The sequence below is a fragment of the Malaclemys terrapin genome, chromosome 4 (assembly GCF_027887155.1).
Source record: "Malaclemys terrapin pileata isolate rMalTer1 chromosome 4, rMalTer1.hap1, whole genome shotgun sequence".
In the NCBI taxonomy this organism is placed as follows: domain Eukaryota; kingdom Metazoa; phylum Chordata; order Testudines; family Emydidae; genus Malaclemys; species Malaclemys terrapin.
Window position 1 is genome coordinate 53,103,706 of NC_071508.1, and position 26,448 is coordinate 53,130,153.

The window sequence follows — 26,448 nt, forward strand, 5'->3', positions numbered from 1 at the left end:
AGGGAACATTCAGAACAAAGAGAGAGAAAGGGATGAGCTATATTTTTAGATTAAAAACTTTTACCCAAGCTTACCTGAAAATTTCCTTTACTCTACTTGAAACGTCCACAGATACTTAAAAGTCAAGCAAGAAGTCTAAACATTAGGTGGCCCAACTAGCTCTGTCAGTCACTTGCGCAGGGAACTGACAGTCTCTAAGAGCCCATTGGTTTGTGATAAGTTAGATTTGTAGTAGCAGGTGTTAGAATTATCGGTTACATTAAACCTTGTAGACTTTTAAAAAACAAGGAACATAATCTCATCTCAAACATATCAGAACATATGTTCTCTTCTACCTGAAGGCTATAATGATGCAATTAGGTTGATGGCTTTGTGGACCATCCCACTAGAACAGTGTTTCCCACACTTGGGATGCTGCTTGTGTAGGGAAAGCCCCTGGCGAGCCGGGCCGGTTTGTTTACCTGCCACGTCCACAGATCCGCGGTTCGCTGCTCCAGGCCAATGGGAGCTGCTGGAAGCGGCGTGGGCTGAGGGACGTACTGGCCGCTGCTTCCAGCAGCTCCCATTGGCCTGGAGCGGCGAACCACGGCCACTGGGAGCCACGATTGGCCGGATCTGTGGACGTGGCAGGTAAACAAACCAGCCCGGCCCGCCAGGGGCTTTCCCTACACAAGCGGCGTCCCAAGTTTGGGAAACACTGCACTAGAAGAAAGGAAATATTTAGGTAAATACAGAAAGTCCACAAATCTTTAACAATGAGATGTTAACAGCAACTAAAAGCCCAAGAGAGAAAATGAGGTAAGGTAAGAGCCACCGTGTACCAATATAACATTATGGAAGTGCCAGTCACACTGGCATTCCACTGTTAAGAATGAATTTAGTTTTGCAGTTGAAGCAGGTAATCCAGGTCTTTGTTACATATGAAAAATAAAGCTTATCCTTCCCAAAGTTACAATACTTACTCTGAGTAAAAATAATTATTTTTTGAGTATTTACAAATAAAATTTTTTAACAAAAATGAACATTTAAGAAATTTAGCACCTTGTATCAGGCTCTTTTGTCCTAATGATCTTCCCAATGGATAAGAGATTTCAGAACTTCCTCTGTAGTTAAAATCCACTCAAATCTTATGTTTTGTCTATGTTTGATTTTTTTAAGGATTAATAATCTTTTTGCCATTATTCTATATAACTGGAAGTTCCTTCTTGATAAGAGGCTGCAGAATTGTGTTCTACTTCTGAGAATTCCATGAAGAATTTTCAAAGCGGCTGCCATCTCTTATTATTCACCATGGTGCTGAGACCACCACGGGTGGCCCTTAAAAGAAATAACTACTCCATTTCTCTGTTCATAGGGCTCTTCTCTCTCGACAACATAGGAAGCCACCTTCTTCCATAAGAGCAGCTTGGAGATCTTACCTGTCTGTCTATATGGAATGTATTCTAATCTAGATAAATTTGAAACTCAAGTTACGCATTTGAGAGCAGTTATGAGGAATTGGATGTGTACATTGAGACTGATTATATACTGGAATTGCAGGAGCATGTATGGAGGAGCTGAGGAGTCTGAGTAAATTTGGATGGTAGTGCATGTGAATTGAGGTTGATATGGACATTAATCAAATAAACTAGTCCAAAAAAAGATATTATCTCACCAACCTTGTCTCTCAGATAAAGCAACTTTGAGTTTAAAGTCTGCTCAAGTGCATTTCTTAACTCTAACAGAGTTATGTTGAGGGTTTTTTTAGTGTGAAAGTTATTTATTAAGCACTAGCAATACAAAGACAATTCCTGTTCCAGAACGTACTCACAAAGCTATAGAAATTGTCTCAAGGAGTAGAAATGAGAACCTTTCAACCTTATTATTAAGAGGCTGTCTAACACCTTTGGAAAGCAAGTACACTATAGAATCCTTACCACCATTTCATTCATTCACGTCTAGCATTTTAAGAAAAGGAAGTCTCTTCTCTCCTATATCTAAGGTAGATCAATCATTGGATGTTAGAAAAAGCAGATAGGTTTGAGTTTGTATGAAAGGATACAAAGTATTCAGAAAAGCCAAAACTGTTGGAAAAGAAACTGTTCAATGCCAGTTCTCAAAGTCGCGTTACTATCCAACACAACAATTTAAATTCCCCCTGCATTTTAAAAAATTGCTCTGAAGGATTCTCCCAGAGAAGGGAATCACAAGTACTCTCCAGATGCAGTAAGCAGCCACTGTCCAGTATTGCTCTCCCAAGTAAAATTGATCTGAAAATAAAATTTGTCACATAGAGGGTCTGAAATGTGTGAATTCTAGTTGTAGACTCAAAAGCAATATGGGAGGGGGAAAAACAAGCAGGAAAGATTCAGAAGCATTACAAAGATATAGGGTAAAAAAAATATTTTTAATTTTCTATCCCAAAATATACTGTATCAGAAATAACAGTTACAAAAATTCCCATAGCAACTTTATAATACGGGTCCCAGATAAAATAAAAATCCACCAAGTTAGAACACGACTTGGTCTAAGGTTAACCAAAAGTCTTACTGGCCTAGTGCAAAACTCTCAGGTTTCTAGGCTAAACTCAGTTTTAGGTCTTTATCTACATCAGGCTCCCACAATGACCATTTCTTCCAAAGCTGGAGCAAGCTTCTAAGATACACTGCAAGCCAGAGTAAGGATAATTTTTTTTAAAGACTCTAAATTACTTAGAAGCCTCAGAACTTGTCTACATGGCAAACTTTTATTCCAGTATATGAATGCCTTTTTTTGGCTTAGCACATGTTGCTTTAGAATGGGTTTAAGATAAACTGAAAAACCAACTCTTATTCCAGAATAAGAATATCCACATAGGGAGTTGTACCAGTATAACTATACTAGTTTAACTATTACCAGTTATACATATAAAACTTTCCCATGCAGACAAGCCCTAAGTTCCACTGAAAGTCAATGAAACTTAGCAACCTATGTCACCTTAGATGCTATTGAAATTTTTACCCTAAGTCTTTTAGGGCTGGAGCAAATTTTTCAAGCTGGGTAGACCAGACTTGCAGACTAACTTCAGTTCCAGACTAACTAAATTTTCCAAACCTGGAGTAAGCCTCTATCCCACCCAACCTCCCAGGCCAGACTCATTTTTTCAACCCTGGGTCAAGCTTTATGGTTCTTAAACCTGCCCCCACTAAACGTCAGTGATTCAGCAATCACTCTCAGTGAGTGACTACTCCATCAGTTTCCACTCTTTTGTTTCTACTAGGCTGTGGAAAGATTCCCATGCTGGAGCAGCAGAGGCACGATCCTTTCCTGCCGGATTCTTGCCCTTGGAGAGGAACACATGAATAAAACAGAGAAAATGGCTATATCTATACTTAGAACTTTAGGGAATTCAAAGCAGACCCAGACGACAACAGTAGTTATTCAAGCAACTGATCTGTACACCTGAAGTGTCAAATCAAGGATGGGATAAGTCTTTAAAATTCTCAGTGTAGACAAGTGAGCCAAGACACAAAAATGAAAGGACAGGCACACAAATAGTAAGAGGCTGGTCCATAGTCTACTTAGATAATTCTGATGTTCAATATCAAGCTTAGTCCCTTGACCCCCATACAGATAGGGGCCATGTGCACATCAGAAAAAATACATTTTGCTCCTTGCAAAAAGATGCATTTCACATTGCTCTCTAGCAACCACCATAGCTCAGCTGAAAGAGCAGCACGATTTTAAGGAGTTACATCCAGTCTTCTCAGCCAAACAGAGGGAGGATCAGTACAATGCACGTTTTTTGGGAGAAAAGGATAAAAGGGAGTCTAAGGGCATGGTTAGATTGGGTTAGTTTGTTCGCTCCAAATGCCCAGAATTAATTATATTAAACTGAAGTGTGTCACCACAGCTATGTTAGGCCAGTTTAACATTTGTCCCTTGTTAACCAGCTCTGCAAATCTCTGAATTAACTGCGAAGCATGTTGGGAAGATATCCCATGGTTCAAATATCCACTGTTCACCGCTATGCATTTTGGGATTTCTCCTAACAGCACACTGTGAGATGCCTACTGAAACCTACATGAATTCTGGAACTTGGGTTCCAACTAAAACTCCCATAATTCCTCTCTGGCATCCATTAACTCATCTATATTTTTCAAACTGCTGTCAGGCAACACGGAGGACACACTGCTGACTGCCACAATCATGACAGTCATCGATATGAGCAGGATAATGCACATGTATTGGCAGTCATGCAGCCAGATGAGTTTGGACTGGCAGACTCAGACAGCTTTGGATACCACACCAGTAAAACTACAGATGGAGGCATTACGAAAGAATTAAATCAAGCAGTTACCTCCACAGGGCATTTATCTGGAGCTGCTTCAGTTGATGCAGCACCACTTCCAGTCACAGTCAACTAGCAGCAACTGGTGGGACAAAGTAGTGATGCAGAATAGGATGGCCAGCAGTGGCTGCAGAAGGTTACTTTCCTAGAGGTCTATGCAGAACTCACCCTAAAGCTGCAATAGCAGAACATCAACATATGACTCGGCATGGAGAAGCATGTGGCCCTTACTATCTGGTAGCGCAATAGCTACTGGTCTGTAGTCACTTGTTTGGCATTGATAGATCAACTATTAAGGCAGTGCTGCTGTGCCAGCTCATAAAGCTTGGTAGTACACAAGAGGTTATTGACAACTTTGCATGGGTAGGGTTCCTGAACTGGGATACACATGCCTATTTTTAACCACACACACATACCACGTGAGAGACTCAACAGGAAGGGGTATTTCTCCATGGTGCTGCAAGGCCTGGCTGATCACCATAGAAGGTTCAAACAAACATTAATATGGTGTGGTCTGGAAAAGTCCAGGAAGCCAGGAATCTTTAGAAACTCTGGCACGTTTTCTAGAATGAGCAGGGAAATTTTTGCTCCTCATTATGGACATTAATAGAGTTATGATTCCTCCTGTCATTTTACCCTCTGCTTCCCTGGTTTATGAAGCCTTTTACAGGACACTAGGATAGGAGAAAGGAACTATTTAACTATATTTTGAGTAGTTGCAGAATGACACTGGCATATGCATTTGGAAGAATGAAGGGAAGATGGGGGTGCCTGATGACAAGATCAGATGTTTATCATTGTGTGCCTTGTGTTATAATTGCTTGGTATATTTTCCATATCTGTGACAGCACAGGAGAGAGCCTCACAGGTGGTTGGGAGGAGGAGATGCAGAGACTTTCTGAATACCATGGACAGCTCGAGAGATTGCTTCTGAAAAATGCTAAAAGTGGTTAGAGAAACAGGGTCAGGGATGTATTGTGCTCCTCCTTTTGAGGACAGGATATAGTTGTGATCAACAACCAAGAAAATATCCAAGGAAATGACTGACAGGTCATTGACACGGGGGGGGCGGCATGTTACATAACTGATGGGGGAAGCAATTCCTCAATGAAGTTTTTCATCGGAGTTGTACAAAAAACGTGTATAGAGTTAAATAACATACATAATAAATAATGCTACTTGAATGAAATAAGTTCGTTAATAGCATAGTGCAAACTTAAGATGACAGAAGTGTGGCATGTGCAAACAGTGGAATGCTCACAAATACCTGTAGGTTAGGCACTCAAAACTGTTCTTCTACACCTCCACATTGGTCGATTGCTAGTTCTTTCCACATCAATTTGGCTGATTGAATAGAAGGTTCCAATATGGAGTGTTCTCAGTAGTTTGCAGGCCCGGGCTACACATGTGCTGCACTTGACATTGGTAAGAAAATGTGCTCCAGCACAGCTGTTTTCCTATGTGTTGTGCATACCCTGTCTCTTTCCAGGATTGTGCACCGTTCCGAGACTTCTGATGCTTTCCTGGAGCAATCTATCCCTCCACCTTTCTGCCTTCATGGCCCTCTCTCTCTCTCTGGGGCCATGTACGCAATTACTACTTCCCTGAACATCTCAAAGACCCAGAAGGTCCCTTCCAGTCCTATGTTCCTACTGCCACTGTCATCTTTTTTTCTGTTTCCTTCAGAGGTTTGTCAGCCTTTCGGTGGGAGATTTGGCCCCTATAAACCCAGCTCATTGCATTGCACAAGCAAAGGAAAATCAGAAAAAGCACAAGTACTTAATGTCCCAATGCTAGTCTCCATGCCAACAATTTGCTTTTTCCAGTTTTGTAATGCCACTCCCATCTTCTCTTCCCCCTCTAGGGTTCACTTCAAGATGACAAGACATTTTCCAAATTACTTCCTCCTTGTATAGGACCTCTGTACCAACGGAGGGTGAATAGGTGGGTGTGTGGCTGTGAGATTGGTAGCCAGCAGGGGGTAGGTTAGTAACTGCACATGTACCTCTGCAGACTGTCCTTACGTTGGATGCAGTTACCCTGAGATACAGAAGAATCTTGTTAAAAATGGCAATGGACAAACTAGGAAGATATGCAGCACTTCTATTTACCAGGATGGCCTATTTCCCCTCCTCCCCCGTCCCCCAGCTAGAGAAGAAGAAAAACTCTAGTTTATATGGTAGTCCTGAGAAGGCTGCATTACCTTGCAGTGTGCATGCCCAACAGAGAATTATCTTTGCTTTTAAGTTCTCTTTTATAACACATGTATATCAGTACAAAGTGCACTGCCAAATAAACAAACTTTTGTAGTAACTGATTTGAGTGTAAAGGGTTAACAATGCTGAGGGAATTACAAATACCTTGCAATCTCTCTGTATTTTGGCATGCCTCTGTAGCCTGATTTTTGGCTATTTACCATATAAAATTTAGTTATACATAAAATCTCAGCACATTGCTACAACTATTACCCAAAATATATTTTTCTACTGCTATTTTTGTTTCTGTTACTACAGTAAACATGCCCACTGTGCAATGGGTTTGACATGTTAACCCCATAGTGCTAACATCTTGAGTGGAGGCAGTAAGGAGGGGCAACATAGAACCAGGATGTGGGGAGGGAGGCAAGGAGTGAACAGCAAGCACCACAGCAAGAGGATATGGATATGCCAACTTTCTAATGCCATAAAACTGATCACCCCTGCCATGAAGCCCCATCTCTGCCCCACCCCTTCTCTGAGGCCCTGCCCCACTTGCTCCACCACTCCCCCGTCACTCGCTCTCCCCCACTCTCACCGGGCTGGGGCAGAGGGTTGGGGTGCAGGAAGGGGGTGAGGGTTTTGGCTGGGGGTGCAAGTTCTGGGGTGAGGTTAGGGATGAGGAGTTTGGGGTGCAGGAGAGGGCTCTGGGCTGTGGTTGGGGTGCAGGGAGTATGGGCTCTGGGCTGGGGGTGCGGGCTCCGGGTGGGGCCAGAAATGAGGGATTCAGGGTGTGGGAGAGGGCTCCAGGCTGGGGAACAGGGTTGTGGTGCTGGGGGGGGGGGGGGCAGGTGAGGACTTCAGCTGGGGAAGCAGGCTCTGAGGTGGGGCCGGGGTTGTGGGATGCAGGAGAGGGCTCTGGGCTGGGGCCAAGGGGTTCAGAGTGCAGTAGGGGCTCCGGGCTCCAGCTGGGGGTGTGGGCTCTGGGGTGGGGCTGGGGGTTTGGGGTGCAGGAGAGGGCTGCAGGCTGGGGCTAAAGGGTTCAGAGTGTGGGAGGATGTAAATGTAAGGATTCAGGAGTGGGCTTTGGGCTGGGACAGCGGGTTGCTGGAGGTGCGGGCTCCAGCTGGGGTTGTGGGCTCTGTGGTGGGGCCAGGGATGAGGGGTTTGGGGTGGAGGAGGGAGCTCCAGGCTGGGGTAGAGGATTAGGGTGCGGGGGGGGCAGGCTCCAGGAGGGAGTTTGGATGGGGGATGGGACTCCAGGCTGGGGCAGGGTGCAGGAGAGGCTGCAGGGTCCCGGCAGCACTTACCACAGCTCCCAGGAAGCGGCCGCCAAGTCCCTGCAGCCCACAGGCACATGAGCAGCCAGGGAGGCTCTGTGCACTTCCCTCACGCCCACAGGCACCGACCCCACAGCTCCCAATGGTCATGGTTCCCAGCCAATGGGAACTGCAGAGCCGACACTCAGGGCAACAGCAGCGTGCGGAGTCTCCCTGGCCGCCCACGCGCCTAGGGGCTGCAGGGACCTAGCGGCCACTTCTGGGAGCCGTTCGGAGCTAGGATAGGCAGGGTGCCTGCCTTAGCCCCAGTCCCTGCTGTGCTGCTGACCGGACTTTTAATGGTCCGGTCAGTAGTACCCACCGGAGCCACCAGGGTCCCTTCTCAACCAGGCGTTCCAGTCGAAAACCAGACACCTGGCAACCCTGGGGGGAGGGGAGGGTACGTGAAGCCAATGGTCATGGCATTTGATACGACAAGGCAATAAAATCTCAATAGCTTTAAGTGTCGGTGCAAATGCCAATTTGAGCATGCTCTTGGGAGGAGTGTGTTAACAACCATGCAGTTGGAAAGAAACAAGTAGTTCAGCCCAACATGGAAGCATGCAACCAGTACTCCCCCCCCCCCCCCAAAATTTGCTTAAATTCCCTTATAAAGTTATTTTGTACAATAGCACTTAATACTTACCGGAAGTCTAAAGCTCTCCTCCACTTCAATTTCAGGCTGATTGCTAGTACAGCCGTTCCTGACTGTCAGGAAAATTTTCCTCCTCATCAGACCTAATATTATATGTAGGTCCAGGGAAGTTGCCACGGTGCCATGGCTGCATTGTGGAAAACTATCTACTATACCACTCTTGGATGCAGTGGTATCATAGCTTTAAAAAAACAAACAAAAAAAAGGCGGTCCAGGTGCTTATAGTATGGGAAGGTAGGGGCAACATTATGGGAAGTCTAGTTCTTGTCCCTTGTCTTGAGGTTTTTCTGCTGTAGCTCCTTTGCTTTCATTCAGCAGAGACCAGCTTGAAAACCATTTCTTCGCTTTCATTTGCTCTGAAGGGGTCCACACAGAAGCACAGCTAATATAATGGGTATATGACTCTGGGTATGTGAACTCACTACTACCTGGTATCTAGAAAGATACTGGCATACAGCCAGGTGTGCCCTAAATCAGATAGGTGACATCCAGTCAAAATGATCCCAGAGCACTGGAGGGAACACAAGTACACAAACAGCACAATCCAGGTGTGAAGCAATGCAGAGTAGGACAGCACTGGGAGGACTGCCAATAGAGTACTTAGGAATGTGTCCACACTAAACTTAAAGCAAATAAATGCACTGAGAAATAGAGTTACTTCTGTTCCAAAGAAGATTAATTACTGTGAATTAAGACACCAAATAATTCAGTGTAAAAAAATGTGTGTGGATTCAAGGCTCTTTAATGTGAACAATCCAAGTTAACCCAATGTAACATCTCCTTGTAGACAAACTAAGAAGACCAGTAAATGAGGAAGGGAATAAAAGAAAAAACAAATGAGTGCAATAGTGATGGAATGCACAAATTCAAGGGAAAGAGACAAATTCAAACTTCATAGCTTCATTTCAGCAGAGATGGGAGATTACATTTGTGGTTTTCAGCTACCATTACAATGTTTTATTAATGGCAACTGAAACACACCCAGAAATAAAACACACCCTAAAAATCTTTCCATCATCATTTTAAAGAGTGCAAGAGAAACATTCAAACACTCCAAACACAAAAATTAAACCCAAGACACTGATATTTTGAAATACAGGTGGATCAAAACCACCTAACAAATTTCATCATATTGTTATAGTATAATAGCATCAAAAAATGTAACTTTGTTTTTGCTCATTTAAGGCCATGTTACCTTAGAGCAAAACATAGTCTCAGAGTATCGGTAACTGCACAAGATACACCTGATGAGATTCATACACTTCATTTTTGCATTTCTGTTAAATATATATTGCTAGTGAACAACCAACCCTTTACAAGTTCCAAAATTAAAATTGAAATTATTAATCTGTACAGAATTGTAACAGCTGAATTAGCAATACTCTCTCTTTTAAAAACCAGGACAACAACATTGTATAAAACTATAGGTACCGCCTTAAAAAAGAAAACATGCTCTATCCAGACTGGCAAAACTCAACTTGCACTCCAATGTGGGGTAAGGAATGATGAGGGGGCGGAGTAGATTTTGCACTTGGAGTAGTAGATTCTGATGACAACTTTGTGAAGCTGAATTTATCAATGAAAATGTAAACTGTTTTGCTTGAGTTTGGACTTCAGTTTGTAGTTTTTCTTATAATGAAAGGCCTGCGTAAACTGTTATACTATTGCAGCCTATAAGCAAACACAAGGGAATTAAACTTACAACAAATATGAGTGTTTTTACATTGAAGTTCATGCCTAAATGGTTTGCCAGTGTCCCTTTTAAAGAAAAATATGAAAAATGTGCAATAAGTTTAAGATATTTACTCTTTTATGGAACTCAGATTTTCAGTGTCCCCTTTACCAAATATTAGATCAGCAGCATTGATGGTCACTATACAGACTACAATTCTAGTACTGACCATTTGAATCAGCAATCTGTATTGAAGACAAAGTTCACACAGGCTTTTTCCCCTAAATTCCAGGAGCAGTTCTTCCTTTTTCTGAAGTAGTATTAACTAGAGTAAAAAATGTTATCCCCTTTTATAGATGGGGAATTCATGAAAATTAAGCTTTCCTATTTGTGGATGCAACCTCTGCTCAAAAATGAAGAAAGTAGGTGCAGATTATAACGATGAGACCAATTCATGGGTTTTCTCTCGAAGGACTGTTTAATGGATTCACTTGTAAGTATTATATCTACTACACTGCTCTACAGCCAAAATGCTTCTGAAATAAATGTAGTCAAACTTTACTAATTCTGGGTCACTGAGAACGAAAATGATGCAAACTAGAGCCAATCAACAATTTTAAGCAAGATATGCTATTGGGTCAGTATATATGACCCTTGACTTGGGAATGGCGGAGGATAAGTGAGTTATAAAGGGAAAGGATCTCAATTTAAACCAGAAATGACTAAAATACATCTTTGACTGGATTGATGAATAAATCCATGACTGGGTTTGGACAGTACTTGCTTTTTAGGCAAAACAATGAATGATGCAATCTGAAGCTGGTATTGCGTCATACATGATATGAATTGCATCATGTTATTCCTAGAAGTCACGGATGATGCAATCATAACGAAGCTTACATCACTCTGCTGAACAAATTGCCCTATATCAGCTCTAGAAATCATACAGTATCGTGCTCTCTTATTTGTCAGTGTTTGATTTTGCAAAGGGACACATTTCTGTTTAGCCAAAGTGAGCAGAGATGCCTCGTACTTGTGTGAACAGTGCAGGTAACTTCTGCTATGTTTGTGGTGAAGTGACTTTTGCATCACAAAAGCGCAGTATAACCACTATGGTTAAGAAAGCCTATCACCTTTATTTTGGCTGCAAAATTGGAGATCAGGACAAGAGGTGGGCCCCACACGTATGCTGCAACACTAGTGCAACAAATCTTCGCCAGTGGTTGAACAGGAAAAGGAAATCTATGCCTTTTGCAGTGCCAATGATTTGGAGAGAGCCAACAGATCATACCAGCAATTGTTACTTCTGCATGGTGCCTCCAGTTGGGAAAGGTGTGTCAAAGAAGAAAAAGTGGACTGTGCATTATCCAAACATTCCATCAGCTATATGCCCAGTACCCCATGGAGAAGGACTGCCGGTTCCTGATGCACCAGAATCATTTTCACTTGAGTCAGATGAGGAAGAGGAAGAGGATGAAACTTCTGGTCCTGAACCACCAATGTCACAGGACCCACATTTTCTCCCATCCTCTTCCTCTGAACCACACCTCATAACACAGGGTGAACTGAATGACCTTGTCAGGGATTTGGAACTACCCAAGAGTAAGGCAGAGCTGTTGGGCTCCAGACTACAGCAGTGGAATCTCCTGGCAGGTGATGTTAGGGTTTCCATGTTCCGTGACCGTCAAAAGGATCTTGTCCCATTCTTCTTCATGGAAGGTGATCTTGTAGCCTGCAACAACATCAATGGTGTGATGGCAGCCCTCAACATCGTTCACGATCCAGATGACTGGAGACTGTTCATTGATTCATCGAAGACGAGTCTAAAAGCTGTTTTACTGCATAATGGCAATGTTTTGCCATCAATTCCAGTTGGTCATGCAGTCCATATGAAGGAAACCTATAACAACATGAAACAACTTTTGAGGTGCATAAACTATGACCAACATCAGTGGCAGGTTTGTGGCGATTTGAAGGTTGTGGCTCTCTTGCTTGGTCTGCAGACTGGATACACAAAGTACTGCTGTTTTCTCTGCGAATGGGATAGTCGTGCAAGAGATTCCGCCTACATCAAGAAAGATTGGCCACTCCGACAGTCATTGGAGCCTGGGAGGAAAAGTGTTCAGCATCCACCACTTGTTGAATCAAGGAAGATTTTGTTACCACCCTTACACATCAAGCTGGGTCTCATGAAGAACTTTGTCAAGGCCATTGACAAAACACAAGCAGCTTTCAAGTACCTCCGTGGAAAATTTCCAAGGTTAAGTGAAGCTAAGATAAAGGAAGGTGTCTTTGTTGGTCCTCAGATTCGTGAACTTCTTCGAGATGATGCATTTGACCATGCACTGCGTGGCAAGGAAAAGACGGCATGGAAAGCCTTCCACTTAGTGGCAATAAATTTTCTCGGAAACAACAAGGCAGACAACTACAGGTTGTTGGTGGAAAACCTCCTCAAGGCATACAAAAGCCTTGGTTGCAACATGTCACTAAAGATACATTTTTTGCACTCTCATCTAGATTTTTTTCCACCGAACTGTGGAGCAGTGAGCGACGAGCACGGCGAGCAATTTCACCAGGACATTGCAACAATGGAGAAACACTATCAGGGCAAATGGAGCCCATCAATGCTTGCAAACTATTGCTGGACAGTGACAAGAGATGCTCCATTTAATGAATACAAGAGACAAGCCAAGAAGCGCCGAGTAGACACTGAATAGGACTCAACTATGTCCATAATAGTTTTTTGCCTTTTTGTTTCATAATAAATTTTATTTATATAACCCTTTTGCAGATTTTTAAAGTGTTACATAAACAGGACAGGGGAAATATCATGTAAAGCAACCATAAACACATGAAAAGACCTAGGTTTACAATTTATGATTAAAACTACTATCGACACAATATACATAGACATAAATGTGTAAAAACTTAAATATCTTAGAAACAGTAGCCAGTTGTTTTAATTGGCATATTTGAATTCAGCACATCAAAATACACAATAAATAGCACATTTTATCTCTGAAGCAGACGACTTCTCAAAAATTGTAGACCAGTGCTATTTATTTTATTTTCATGTATATAGAATAATTTGTCTAAGTTTACGGCTGTTCAAGTGACCTGCCTGGCAGGGGAGATACTGAACGGCTCCTGTCCCAGTGTCTCCCTCACCCTGATCCTGGCCCTCCTTCCCTCTCCATCTCCCATCCTGACCACCATTTCTGTTCCTTTCATGCCACCACTCCTAGCCTCCCGCCCATTCCCCTGCTTCACCCCCTTCATCTTCCCAGTCTCTTGCTGTCTCTGATTTCAATCTCTAGTTCTCTCTCGCGCTTCCCGTCCTCACAATCTCTGATGACTTCAACTTCCATGTTGATAACCCATCCAACCCCTTAGTTGAACTTTTCCTTGCCCTAACCTCTTTGTTTAACCTGTAGCCTGGTTCAACTGTCCCACTCACCAGAAGGGCTGTTCATTTGATTTGGTCTTCACTAAGCATTGCATTCTATCAGATCTCTTTTGCTGAGTTCCCCCCTCTGACCCTCACCTGCTCTTTCAGCATTGCCCCTCAACCACACATAACCCAGACCCTCTCGTTTGACCTTTCAGCAACCTTCCCAATCCCCTGATGTTGACTTCTCATCTACTCTGAGACATCTCCTTCCTGCCATCTCTTTTCTTTCTTCCATTGATATGGTGGTTGATTCTCTGTGTTTCACTCTCCTGCACCCTTGGCTCTCCCCCAGCCCTGCCCCCCTAGCCCTGCCAACATCCACTTATTCTACTCATGCTGTGGACCATCTCTGGCAGAAATTCTGTGACCAGGATGACTTCCTCCATTCTCTCTTCTTTCAGTTCTGCCATCTTCCTAGATGAACAACACTACTTCTCCAACTAAACTGAATCCTATACAATCACAGCCACTTTGTCATCACCTTTGATTCACTCTTTAAATTCTTCCTATCTCCTCTTCTCTCTCCACATAGGATCTCAATTTCTTCGGGGAGGGAAAAAAAGTTGATAAAATATGACACAGCCCCTCAGCTTTCCTTCCTTTTTCCTCCTACAACTCTCACCTTCTCCCTTGGCAAAGACACAGATGTTTCTTGTCTGATCTCCTCCTCTAACCCCTCTCTAACTCCACTGACCCCATCCTATCTTCTGATCTGCTTTACCCTTTTTCTTAAGCTCTCACTCTCCTTTGGCTTTTTCTCTTCACAATACAAGAAAACTTTAGTCTCTCCAATGTTAAAAAGCACCATCCTTGACCCTACTTGCCTCTCCAATTACAGACTCATCTCCCTTCTTCCTTTCATCTCTAAACTTATTGGTTGTGCTGTTTAAAATCGCTGTCTGGGGTTCCTCTTCTCCAATTCCATCCTAGAGACACTCCAATCCAGCTTCTGCCCCTTGTACGCCACTGAAACCCCTCTCACCCAAGTTTCTAATGGCCTCTCTTTTTCTGGCCAAAACTCAGAACCAGTCTTCCATCCTCATCCGCCTTGACATGCCGGTCACCTTTGACCATGCTCTTCCTCTTGAAGTCTTCTTCTCCTTTGGCTTCCATTACTCTGTCCTCTCCTGGTTCTGTTCCTACCTCTAATTCTCATGCGACAACATGTCCTTCCAAAGATCTTCCTCATTCCCCTTCCAACTTTCTGGGTGGGTTCCACAGAGCTCGGTCCTTGGTCCCTTTCTCTACTCCTTATCTCTGGATAATCTCTACACTGATGAACAGATTTACCCTCTCTATTCCAGACCTGTCTCCTACCTAAACTAAAATCTCACTCTGTCTTTCTGATATCTCATGGATGTCTAGCCATTGGCTCAAGCTCAACATGGCTAAATCAGAGTTCTTAATCTTCCCCCAATTCCTTTTTCAATCACTGTGGACAACACTGCCATCCTGGCTGTCACTCAGGTCCATAATATAGGCATTATCTTTGACTGAGACTCTTCTCGAGGTCCTCCTATGCAGGCTATATCTAAATCTTACCAATTCTTTCTGCGTAACATCTCTAAGATATGCCCTTTCTTATCCATCCACACAGCTAAAACTCTTATCCAAATACTCATCATAGTTACTGCAATATTCTTCTTTTGGCCTTGAGAAATGCAATCTTGCCCTACTCATATCCATTCAGAGCAGTGTTGCAAACGTCACTTTCCTAGTCCATTGCTTTGACCAGGTCAGTCCATTTTTTCCAATACCTCCACTGGCTCCTTCTTCACTTTTGCATCAAACATAATCTACTTGTATTCACTTTCAAGGCCCTTCGCAGTCAAGCCCCATCCTACCTATCATCTTTCATTCATTATCAAACCATCAGTTCTTACTTCTGAGTGAACTACGATTACAGCCTCCACAGCCCATTTGTTAAATTTTCAAACAAGCACTTTTGTGCTTTCTCCCATGCTGCCTCACACATTTGGGAAGTGCTCCCTGTAAACAGCAACAAACTATCTCATTACCCATCTTCAAATCACTCCTTAATATTCTCCTCTGCCATAAAGTCTACAAAAAAAAATTGACAACGGTTAGGCTGCTGGTGTGCTGAGTGCCTATCATACAGACCAATACTGTCTCATGGGGTTTCTTGTACTCCCGTTGGTCTTTCTATATCCATCTGTTGCCTCTTGTATTATATGTATATTGCGAGCCCTTTGGGGATAGGTACCATCTTTTTGTTCTGTGTTTGTACAGTACACCTAGCACAATGGGGTCCTGGTCCACGACTAGGGCTTCTAAGCACTGCAATAATACAAATTAATAATATTATGAATATAAGCATACCTAGAAGAATAAGACAGGTGCCCACCTCAAGAAGCTTACAGTTTAAACCAGACATTGAAAGCAAAGGATAATAAGTGGGTGGAGGTACTGTATAATGGAGGATTATAGTAGTGATTAGCATGAAATATTCATTGTTATATACAAGTCTCTCAAATGTTCTTTTCTCTTTAATATATTAATGTTTATATTTGTGAGGGTGGGGCTGAAGTTAGAATTGGAATATTAAACAAGAAGTAGTGTGATCGGAGGACGATTTTAAAAAGACAGCGAGCTCACATGGCACTAAGGGGGGGGTCTATGAGGCAGCATGGGAAGAGGAGAAGTCATTTTGAGAGCATGACAGGCAAGCAGAGTTTAGAGAAATGGGTACTAGTGTTGGGGTAGGTGGTAGAGATCAGACACCTCTGGCCTCAAAGTTGAGGAAGTGTATAAATGTAAGGAAGAGGACTGAAAATGCTATATTATGAATACACATTACATTATTTGACCAAGCAACAACGCCAGCAAAGAGTAGATAGGCTTCATCTCATTACTTTGCTTTATTGTATGTCTGTTTAAATATTATCTTTAACTGTTCTGGTATGAAGTCAAATTTGTTATATTAAGTGGTTAAAATGAGAAATAATGCAATTTGTCCCTAAGCAAAGGGAAATATGCGAACACTCCCTGTGCTGGTTGGAGTGGACAGTGTGTGCATTTGTACCCAACTGCTAATCTCATATTTTAAAATATAAAATGAAGATAGTAAATACTAAAACAACAAGGAGTCTGGTGGCACCTTAAAGATTAACAGATTTATTTGGGCATAAGCTTTCGTGGGTAAAAACCTCACTTCTTAGGATGCATAGAGTGAAAGTTACAGATGCAGGCATTATATACTGACACATGGAGAGCAGGGAGTTACTTCGCAAGTGGAGAACCAGTGTTGACAGGGCCAATTCAATCAGGGTGGATGTAGTCCACTCCCAATAATGGATGAGGAGGTGTCAATTCCAGGAGAGGAAATGCTGCTTCTGTAATGAGCCAGCCACTCCCAGTCCCTATTCAAGCCCAGATTAATGGTGTTGAATTTGCAAATGAATTTTAGTTCTGCTGTTTCGCTTTGAAGTCTGTTTCTGAAGTTTTTTTGTTCAATTATAGTGACTTTTAAATCTGTAATAGAATGATCAGGGAGATTGAAGTGTTCACTTACTGGCTTATGTATGTTACCATTCCTGATGTCCGATTTGTGTCCATTTATTCTTTTGCGGAGGGACTGTCCGGTTTGGCCAACGTACACGGCAGAGGGGCATTGCTGGCACATGATGGCATATATAACATTAGTGGATGTGCAGGTGAATGAGCCCTTGATGGTGTGGCTGATGTGGTTGGGTCCTCTGATGGTGTCACCAGAGTAGATATGGGGACAGAGAAGGCAACGAGGTTTGCTACAGGGATTGGTTCCTGGGTTGGTGTTTCTGTGGTGTGGTGTGTAGTTGCTGGTGAGTATTTGCTTCAGGTTGGGGGGTTGTCTGTAAGCGAGGACTGGCCTGCCTCCCAAGGTCTGTGAGAGTGAGGGATCATTTTCCAGGATAGGTTGTAGATCTGCTTTTATGTAAATACTGCTTTTATGTACAAAAGAAAATAATTTAATACAGAGCTTCTGTTAATGACAGTATCACAAATATTTTTGTATAATTACACCTGTTCTCAGTCATTGCAACCATTTTAAAAAGCCAGCCTCTAAAATTTGCACCAAATAAATAATAATAATAATAAATTTAACTATGTATTACTGTAGTGTTATGGGCTCTAATTGATTTCAGTGTTCTACTTTTTTTTAAAATGCAATGTAAAATTATATAGCAACAGATATACCCTACTCCAAAGAGCTTACAATCTAAACAAGCAAGTAGGAAAATATCAACTTTTTAAATGTCTATTTTACAAACAGGAAACAGAGGCATAGAGAATAAGGCCCCAGTGCAACAAGGTGTTCAAGTACATGAGTAATTCCATTAACTTCATGTTACCTATCTATTTAAACTTGTATTGGGACCTGTGTGACTTTTCCAAGGTCAAACAAACAAACAAAATTAATCTATGGAATTGAACCCAGATTTCCAGGGCAGTGTTTTAACCACATGACTATCCTTCATCTAAGCAGAAGAGGGTGAAATGAAAGTAATTGCTTCTGTGAAACATACTAAGCTTCCTGCACATCTGAACAAGTCAAATAGCTAGGAAAAATTAGCTCAATTTTTTAGAGCATTCACTATTTCAGTCACGCTTGACCCAGACATAAAAATAAAAATCAAGGAAAAAAAAATTCCTTTCCTGCAAGACACAGTATCTTTTACATAGTAGATCTTGTTTACTCAATGAGCCCAATCACCTCCCATACATTCATCTTAAATGGTAAAAGTATTTCTTCCTAATACATCAGTTAAAGACAAGCAACTGCATATTACAGTACTTTTCAGAATAAGTCAAACAAACATATTTGATATCCACAAGATCTGTCGTGCTGTCCAGTACTATAGAGGGTCCCAACTCTGAATTCCTCCTGTTTCCACAGATCACAACTAGAGCTGGAATATATTATACACCTCTACCCCGATATCACACAACCCGATATAACATGAATTCAGACACAACATGGTAAAGTAGTGCTCTGGGAGGGTGGGGCTGCACACTCTGGCAGATCAAAGCAAGTTCAATATAACATGGTTTCACCTATAATGTGGTAAGATTTTTTGGCTCCTGAGGACAGCGTTATATCAGGTTAGAGGTGTGCTATACTCAGGCAACCAGTTCCTTTGAAGTCCATGGGAGCGGTCCTGCGATTGTTTGCAAGATCAGGCCCTTAAAACCTAATCCTGCTCCCAGTAATGACAAGATAAAACTCCCTTTGACTTCAGTGGGAATAGAACTGGACTATCAGATTAAGATCTTTAGGGTAGGAACTGTTTTGATTACTTGTTCTGTAAATATTTATTTTATAACACCAAACAATAATAAATAATGAATGTAACACTGGTTCAAGATGAACACAGAAATAGTTACATGAAGTTTGTTTACTATAAGTGCAGGATTTTTAAAATGTTTAATTTATTTCAATGAAGAGTAGAAAAACACTAATATGTTCAGTGCTTGAAGTGTCTGAAAAATTGTGCTTATTTGAAATTTAGACTTAAAATTAAATCATATTACATAACCCTTTTGCTGTTTTGTATTTATTTTTATTTTAATAACCAGTTTAAGTTTTATTTGAGGTTTCTAAAAATAAACCATTACGGTATAACCTATTTTAAATGAGGAAAACAAGTACACGGGTTGTCAGTTTTCCAGAACTATGTTGTTAGCTATGTCTATAGCAGATGCAGGAGGCAAAATGCTGTAGAATATGATATCTGAAGACAGCATGGATATTCATTGTTAAACAGCAAAAGCATATGTAATTTTTAAGCATATTTCACAGTTTAGTTCCCATACAAACAAAACAGAACCTGAGCCTGCAGACATTTACTACATGGGTTACTCAAGTTAGGAAGCATTTACAGAATCAGGTTCATAGGGCCTATTCCTGCTCCCACTGAAGTCAAAGACTGCTCAAATTGATCTCTATTGGAGTAGACAGGATACATACACAAGAAGCTGTTTCTCCTCCCCTCCCCACCCCCCATGTACACAGACCTCTTTCCTAGTATTAGCTTTCGCCTACGAAAAAACAGAATGTGAACCCAATACAATTATTTTCTCACAGGATTTTACCAACTAAGCAGAACACTGTCAGACATAACTATTCACAATTTTTTCCAGACTCAGTAGCTTTATTTTCCTCGCACTGTACAATTTCAGTATACTATATTAATATTCTTACAAAATATCACCATAGTAACTTAGCCCTCTCAGATTACTAAAACACATTCATACCATTATGGGTTTATACTGCATTCTTTGTATTCCTCTGAACTTTTTAAAACAGTACTCATTAATCCCTATGTAAATTAACTACTTGGAAATGTTAATATTACAGATCTTTATTAAATGTTTCAACATGCAACCACAATTCTTTAAGAGACCTTAATTCTCTCCCAAATATGTTATTACATTTTGATTCCACGTGTTCCCTCTGTTAACATTGTAGTAGAATACTGAAAACGTTCAAATAAGCATACAGTGTTTATTAAATTTTCAGATAAAAAAAATCAATACCTTGAGACTGTAAGTGGATACATCTGACATTTTATTAACTCTGCAATGACCATCTTCTGAGTCAGATGCAAAATAAGGGGATTTAGCTGCTTTGTCTTTATACCAGCACTGATAAAATACTGTACAGAAGGAAATGTATTCCTAAATCAAAGTACCCCAAATTTGTGAAAAAAATCTGTTAATACTATTTAAGTTTTCTGTAAGAGATATTTACTGTAAAGCATAAGTCTACTGTTTAAAAATGTAGGAAACTAAAAGTGTACAACATACTGCTTTTATTCACTTTTACGGAAATGGAAAACATCAAAACCTGGATGTCTACAAGCAATTATATTTTTAAACACCCATGACTTCAGCATTTGTTGAACATTCAGTGTATTTTGCTAAGGTTGGCATTTGTCGTGTTTTTCCAAACACTAAATACCTATAGTTTGGCTTGAAGTTTACAGAAACTTTTAGAAAGTCAGCTAAATACCTAAGGCAGTATTTGATTAAACTAACACTAATATCCTTTACCATCTATAAAGAGGTTTAAAAAAAAAAAAACTAGCACAATTTGTATTTTTCCTATACTGCAGATATTCCTCTAACACAGAGGCTACTCACCTGAAGCAAAGTACTATATTTACTATGTAACTAGAACAAAAAAGAGGGAAGGGCAAGTAAACTTCTAATTACTATACCATATTCCCTAGATATTAATTTAGAACAAAATGATACAGTGTTTAAATGCTTGTTCACATGATGAATCTTACCAACTTAGAAGCTTAAAACTGGCTACATAAAAACTATTTCTGAAACCCTTTACTTGAACTTTTAAATGACTCTATAATACTGATACAGAACCTCAGAATTTGAACGTATTTCTAAACCGACTAATGCTGTATTCCTCTGCAAGGTAAATGCTCAAGTCAAGGATTCCTCTCAGCTTGGCTCATCTTTCCCTGCTTGGCTTCAGACTCACCGAATAAATTACAGTAGGGGAGGGAGCTCTGGGAAACAATCGCACCAGATGCATTAGGAAATACACGCGAGAGCAAAACTAGACAAGCTTCATTTATTTAGAACCTCTGAATCTCAGCTGCAGCAACAGACGGGACTTTCTGTAACAATGGCCTCTTGGCTTACAAGCCAGGCTTCGTTTATATGTTATTTAAACACACACACACACTTGTATTCTCCCTTCTGTGACTGGATGATTTTCCACTTCAAGTAGCCCCGGGCCAATTCCATCAGCAGCACAACTCAGTGTTCCTAGAGTTCACGTGCAATTTCCAAGATACAAACAGACTCAACCCCCACACGGAGTTTGCACTACAAGCTTTGCACTGTAAAGGGTTTTGCCCAAAGTAGAAACAAGCAAAACTTGCCTTATAAAACCTGAATGTTTCATGCTTCTTCCAGACTTGACTCAACAGTTCTCTAACCTTAAGACGGTTCCTAAACCAAATCAATCTAAACGCGATATTGCCTTATTTGGAAAGAAACTACTTTAACTTGGTAGAAAAACAGACATTCGTGATGTACATATCTGTGCCAGCCAGTTGAAAGTAATATCCTCAAAAACCTGGTTTTCCCCCGATACTTGCAGTCACCTGGTCAAAAAAGGTGGGAAGAAACTAAGTGCTATGCAACTAGAAAGATTCATTCTCCAGTGTAGTCTTTCAGAAGCCGAGGAGGTGGAAACATCACAATCAAAATAATAATAAAGCGGCATCTGATACTTAAGAGGGATGTGCTTAAAAAAAAAAAGTTACTTTTATAGAGGTAAGGTCTGCCAACCTGATGCACAACGTCCAAGCCCTGTATCCTGCAGGGAACACATCACTACGTCTATTGACAAATTAAATCTTAAAGGATGCACAGAAAAAAGATCTCGCACAAGCGCAGAGATGAACTAATATGCGCCTACCGTCTTATCTTTCCATTTATTATTTTAGGGGAATCTTGACACATCCCCCTGCAAACACATACCAGTATATGCGCGGGCGCGCGCGCACATACACACGTTAGACACTTGCACTGGTTCCTCGGAAAGTTTTGAAGTTTGGTTTCCTCTGCCCCCACTCCCCGCCAGCGCTGCCCACTCCCTCCCCCAGTTTCGGGGGACCTACCTGTTCTCTGGAAATACAAGGCAACGAGGGTCTCCTGGACATTTTGCAGCTGCCGTAGTAGCTGGTTGGCGTTTCTCCTAAGGACACACAGCTAGATCTCCTCCTGGGTCTGATCACAGGCACTTTCTCCTCCACGCTGGGAAGCCGCGGGTGGTGATGCTGGTGCTGTGCTCCCTGGCTCTGGGCAGGGAAGATGCCGCGCTGCCAACCCAGCAGTGCCAGGAAGCAGCCGGCCACCCCGACTGAGCCGGCCAGCAGCGGTCTGAGGCTTGGGGGCAGCGAGCTGAGGCTGGTGAGCGAGACCAGCCAGACCAGGCTGGAGAAGACCAAGACCAAAAGGCTTCGGCGGAGCTTCAGGGTGCTCTGCAGCAGGGTCAGCACCGCCACCGAGCCCAGCACGGTCAGCAGCCGGCCTGCCACCATCTGCAGCTCGGCGGGGCCCTGCGGCAAGTCTCGGGGCCCTTCCGCTGGTAACAACCACTGCAGCGCCACGAAGTCCCCCGAGTAACAACAGAGGGGCAGAGCCAGCAGCCACCAGAGGCTGGTGCCGCCGCCGCCGGGCTCCTCGCGCTTGTCCCGGGCCAGGTAGCAGGTGAGGAAGAAGAAGGCACAGGCGATGCTGAAGAGGGGGCTGAGGCAGTGGGACAGTCCCAGCAGGGTGCGCAGCGCCGAGGGGCCCCGCCAGCCGTTCTCGCCCTGCTGGCCCCAGGGGCTGCTCCGGCCGTAGGAGAGCAGGAGCGAGAGGACAAAGGCGGCCAGGGCGCCCAGGCTGAGCAGAGCCCGGGGGGAGGCGGCGGGGAGCAGCAGCAGGGAGAGGAAGCCCCTGGGGGGGTCCTGCCTCAGGGGGGTCACGCAGCTCTTCACATAGCCGTTCCGCAGGCTCTCCGGGCCGCTCCCGGGGCGGGCGAAGGGGGCAGCCACCCCGCTGGCGTCCTGCGGCGGCTGCTGGGGGAGTTTGCTAGGTCCATGCTGGGAGGCGGCGGCGGCTTCTCTCTCTTCCCTCATGGTGGTCTGGGGAGAGCGTGGGTCTAGTCAGCTCCCTCTCCTCCTGCCCGGCGCTGCCTCCCTCATCTCCGCTGGGGAAAGGCTCTCGGGTCAGCCGCGGGCTTCTCTCCCCGACTGCGCGGCGGAGTCCGGAGCATGGTGGGTAACGAAGGGGAAAGCGAGAGAAGGTAAAAAGTCTCTGCGCGAGGCGGCTCGGCAGTGGGGACTCGCTGTCGCCTCCCCGCGACCACCGGCTGCAACGGCGGCGGCTGGCAGGACCCTGGAGGGGGAGGGGGAGAACGGGACGGAGCCCTCCCTGCTCCCTCCTGCAGCTGCACACGGCGTGCGCGGAAGCGGCGGCGGCACGCGCCTAAAGAGCAGTTGGACTCTAACGGCCGCCGCACAGTAGCGGTGGTTGGCCTGCCGGGCCGAGGAAACGGGAGCGCGCGCCGCCAGCTCTAGATCTGGCCGCTCTGGGGCCGGGGTGTGCTCGAGAGCGCGAATCTCCGGGGGTGGGTTACAGCGCCCACCGGGCAGCGTCTGGCACCCCCTAACTAGAGTAGTGCTGCGGACTCCCCGCGCGTTACTCCGCTTTCCCCCTCTCACTCTCAGCTACTCCTGACTCTTACACAGGCTGTCGGCCCGAGGTGTGTGCGCGGCTCAGAGCTCTTACTCGGACTGGGCCCCCTGCCTGCACGGGCTGGTCCCATGAGCCGGGATCCCCTCTCACAGAGCACAGAAAGCAGCATTTTCACCTGCAAACAGTGCGGTGAGAAGTTCTGCACACCCATATAAAAATCTAGACAGGCATATTTAAGCAGCCACTGTTAGAAACGACAAGGAGTCCGGTGGCACCTTACAGACTAACAGCTGTATTTGTCCATAAGCTTTCGTGGGTAAAAAACCTAACACGGCTACCCCCTGATACTTGACTCTTAAAAACGGTGGCTACATAGCGTTTGGAGTGAACTGGACAGATGACCCAGTTTTTGCTCTTCTTGCCTTTGAACATTACCTTCTCTTTATCTCTCTTCTATTTTTCTTTTTACTGGCTTGCCTCACTCCCAGCACAAATTGGTGGTGTTTATAATCTTTCAACTGCCTGAAGCTGTAAATAGGGACATTTGGGGCAAAAAAGTAGGGACATTCAAATAGATTTGTGGAGAGATAGTGGCCAAGTGGTACATATTTGCTTTAAAATGTACTGGCTCTGGGAAATAGTTGGCATGCATATAAAAAGAATTAGAGGCTATTCGTTGCTATAAAAATACATGAGGAATAGGTTTGGCTTATAGTAATTTCTCTTGGTTCTTTCAGTTTTTGGCATAACGTTTACACAAATGTACAGGTGAGATTAAATTGTTAGGCCAGGCTTGAAGAGCCACAATACAAAGTGTGCTTAATTTACTTTTTTAAAAATTCATATGAAGCTTCCCCATCACTACTGGAGTACCTAGAAGCCATAAACAATAGATGCTTCAAGCAGCTAAGCATTCTTCTCTTTTCCACTTAATCCTCAACACTCGTCTCAGCTGACTGCCTGGTGACAATTGTAGTCTCTGGTCTCCTTTTCAGTTCTTTTTATGAGATGGGCATAAAATCTCTCTAGAACCTCCAATAATTTAGCTGTGGTAATGTTTTAAAATTAAATATTGTAACAGTAAGCACCTGATCCTGCACCTCATTTGAGTAATCCTTGAATATCTCATCCTCCAAGCATTTACACATGTACTTAGCTTTATACCTATTTAACTCCCATTGGTTGTACTATGGCCCTGATCCTATCGTATGGGCTTTGCACAAACACAAAGATCTGACCAGGTGCAACAACTAGCAGAATCAGGGCCTTGGTGACACTGAAAGAAAAAAGGACTTTTTACAAATAAACACAGTTATGACTCAACTGAGTCTTTAATGGTATTATGTTTTCTTAATTTGGGGAAATTCTCATTTTTTACTTAAATATGTATTCAGCAAAGTGTGCGGTCAGAAGTGTTCATAGTATAGGTCTATGGATTACATGCCTTTTTAAAATGTTGATGATGTAGTGAAGTCACAGATGTGCACCTAGGATTGAAAGTTACATAAGCTATCTTGCCAATTAAATTCTTGGAAAGAACAGATTTAGGGCCCAATACCAAAAGTCTTACTTATGTGAGTAGTCCTTCTGAAGTGAATGGAATTAATTGCTTTTAGGGCAAGATTTTAAGTATTTGGCAACTAAAAGATACAGACAGACATCTACTGGGATTTTCAAAAGCTCAATGGTAGATACCTAAATACTTTTAAAATTTTGTCCTTTAGGCCTTGTCTACACACAAAAGTTTTTCCAATTTAACTACATTCATTAAACCAGTGCAGTTTGTGTGTAGACAAGGCCTTAGGACCCACTCCTGCAAATGCTTACATATGTGCTGTACACATGAAGTAATATTTTCAGAATAAGGGCCTATGATTCAATAATGTGCACAAAATTCATCTAGCAGGATTACTGAAGGGATTAAAGAGTTCTACAACAGCATTCAATGTAACCAAAATGAAAGTTTCAAATTTGGAAAGTACAGCAGAGGCAAGAAACTGATATTTACCATCTTAATCAGAAATAACAAACAGTACCAAATTACAAATACGTTTTAAAGATCTTATTTTTAGAATAACTGGAGTTCACAATAAATTGGGAAGAAGCAACTCTTTGCTTCCCAGAAAGCAAATCAAATTGGTGGTCTTTAGTGTTCTTGTACCATAGCTTTCTTGTGGAAAGCTCAAAGTTTCCTTGAAAGAAGGATTTAAATCCTGTGTTAGTATAACCTCTACCCCGATATAACGACCCTATATAACATGATTTTGGATATAATGCGGTAAAGCAGCACTCCGGGGGGGGGGGGGGGGTGCGGCTGCGCACTCCGGCAGATCAAAGCAAGTTCGATATAATGCAGTTTCACCTATAACACAGTAAGATTTTTTGTCTCCCAAGGTAGAGGTATACATGTTATCAGTATCATTCTTCAGAATCCATATTGGAAATCATGTTTTAAAAATAACGGAAAAAATACTTTCACCCAACACATATCTAGTCAATGTTATATTTTTGCATTTAGCTTTACTCACGTGAGCAGTCCTATTAACATCAATAAGACTATTCATGAGTAAAGTTAAGCATCTGCATAAATGTTGGCATGACCGCTAATATTATAAAGTGAACTGCATTCTTA

At 42.8% G+C, this 26,448-nt stretch overlaps 1 protein-coding gene across 1 annotated transcript in view; it reads right to left on the minus strand.

Annotated features, from left to right (window-relative positions):
- The window catches only part of PDE3B (phosphodiesterase 3B), a 279,698-nt gene extending 256,211 nt beyond the window's left edge, over positions 1 to 23,487 (minus strand). Inside the window, exon 1 of the mRNA XM_054027191.1 lies at positions 22,253 to 23,487. Within this exon, the coding sequence (XP_053883166.1) occupies positions 22,253 to 23,257 (1,005 nt within the window). The 5' untranslated portion in view covers positions 23,258 to 23,487. The remainder of the gene's footprint in view (positions 1 to 22,252) is intronic.
- Positions 23,488 to 26,448: the final 2,961 nt, after the last annotated feature.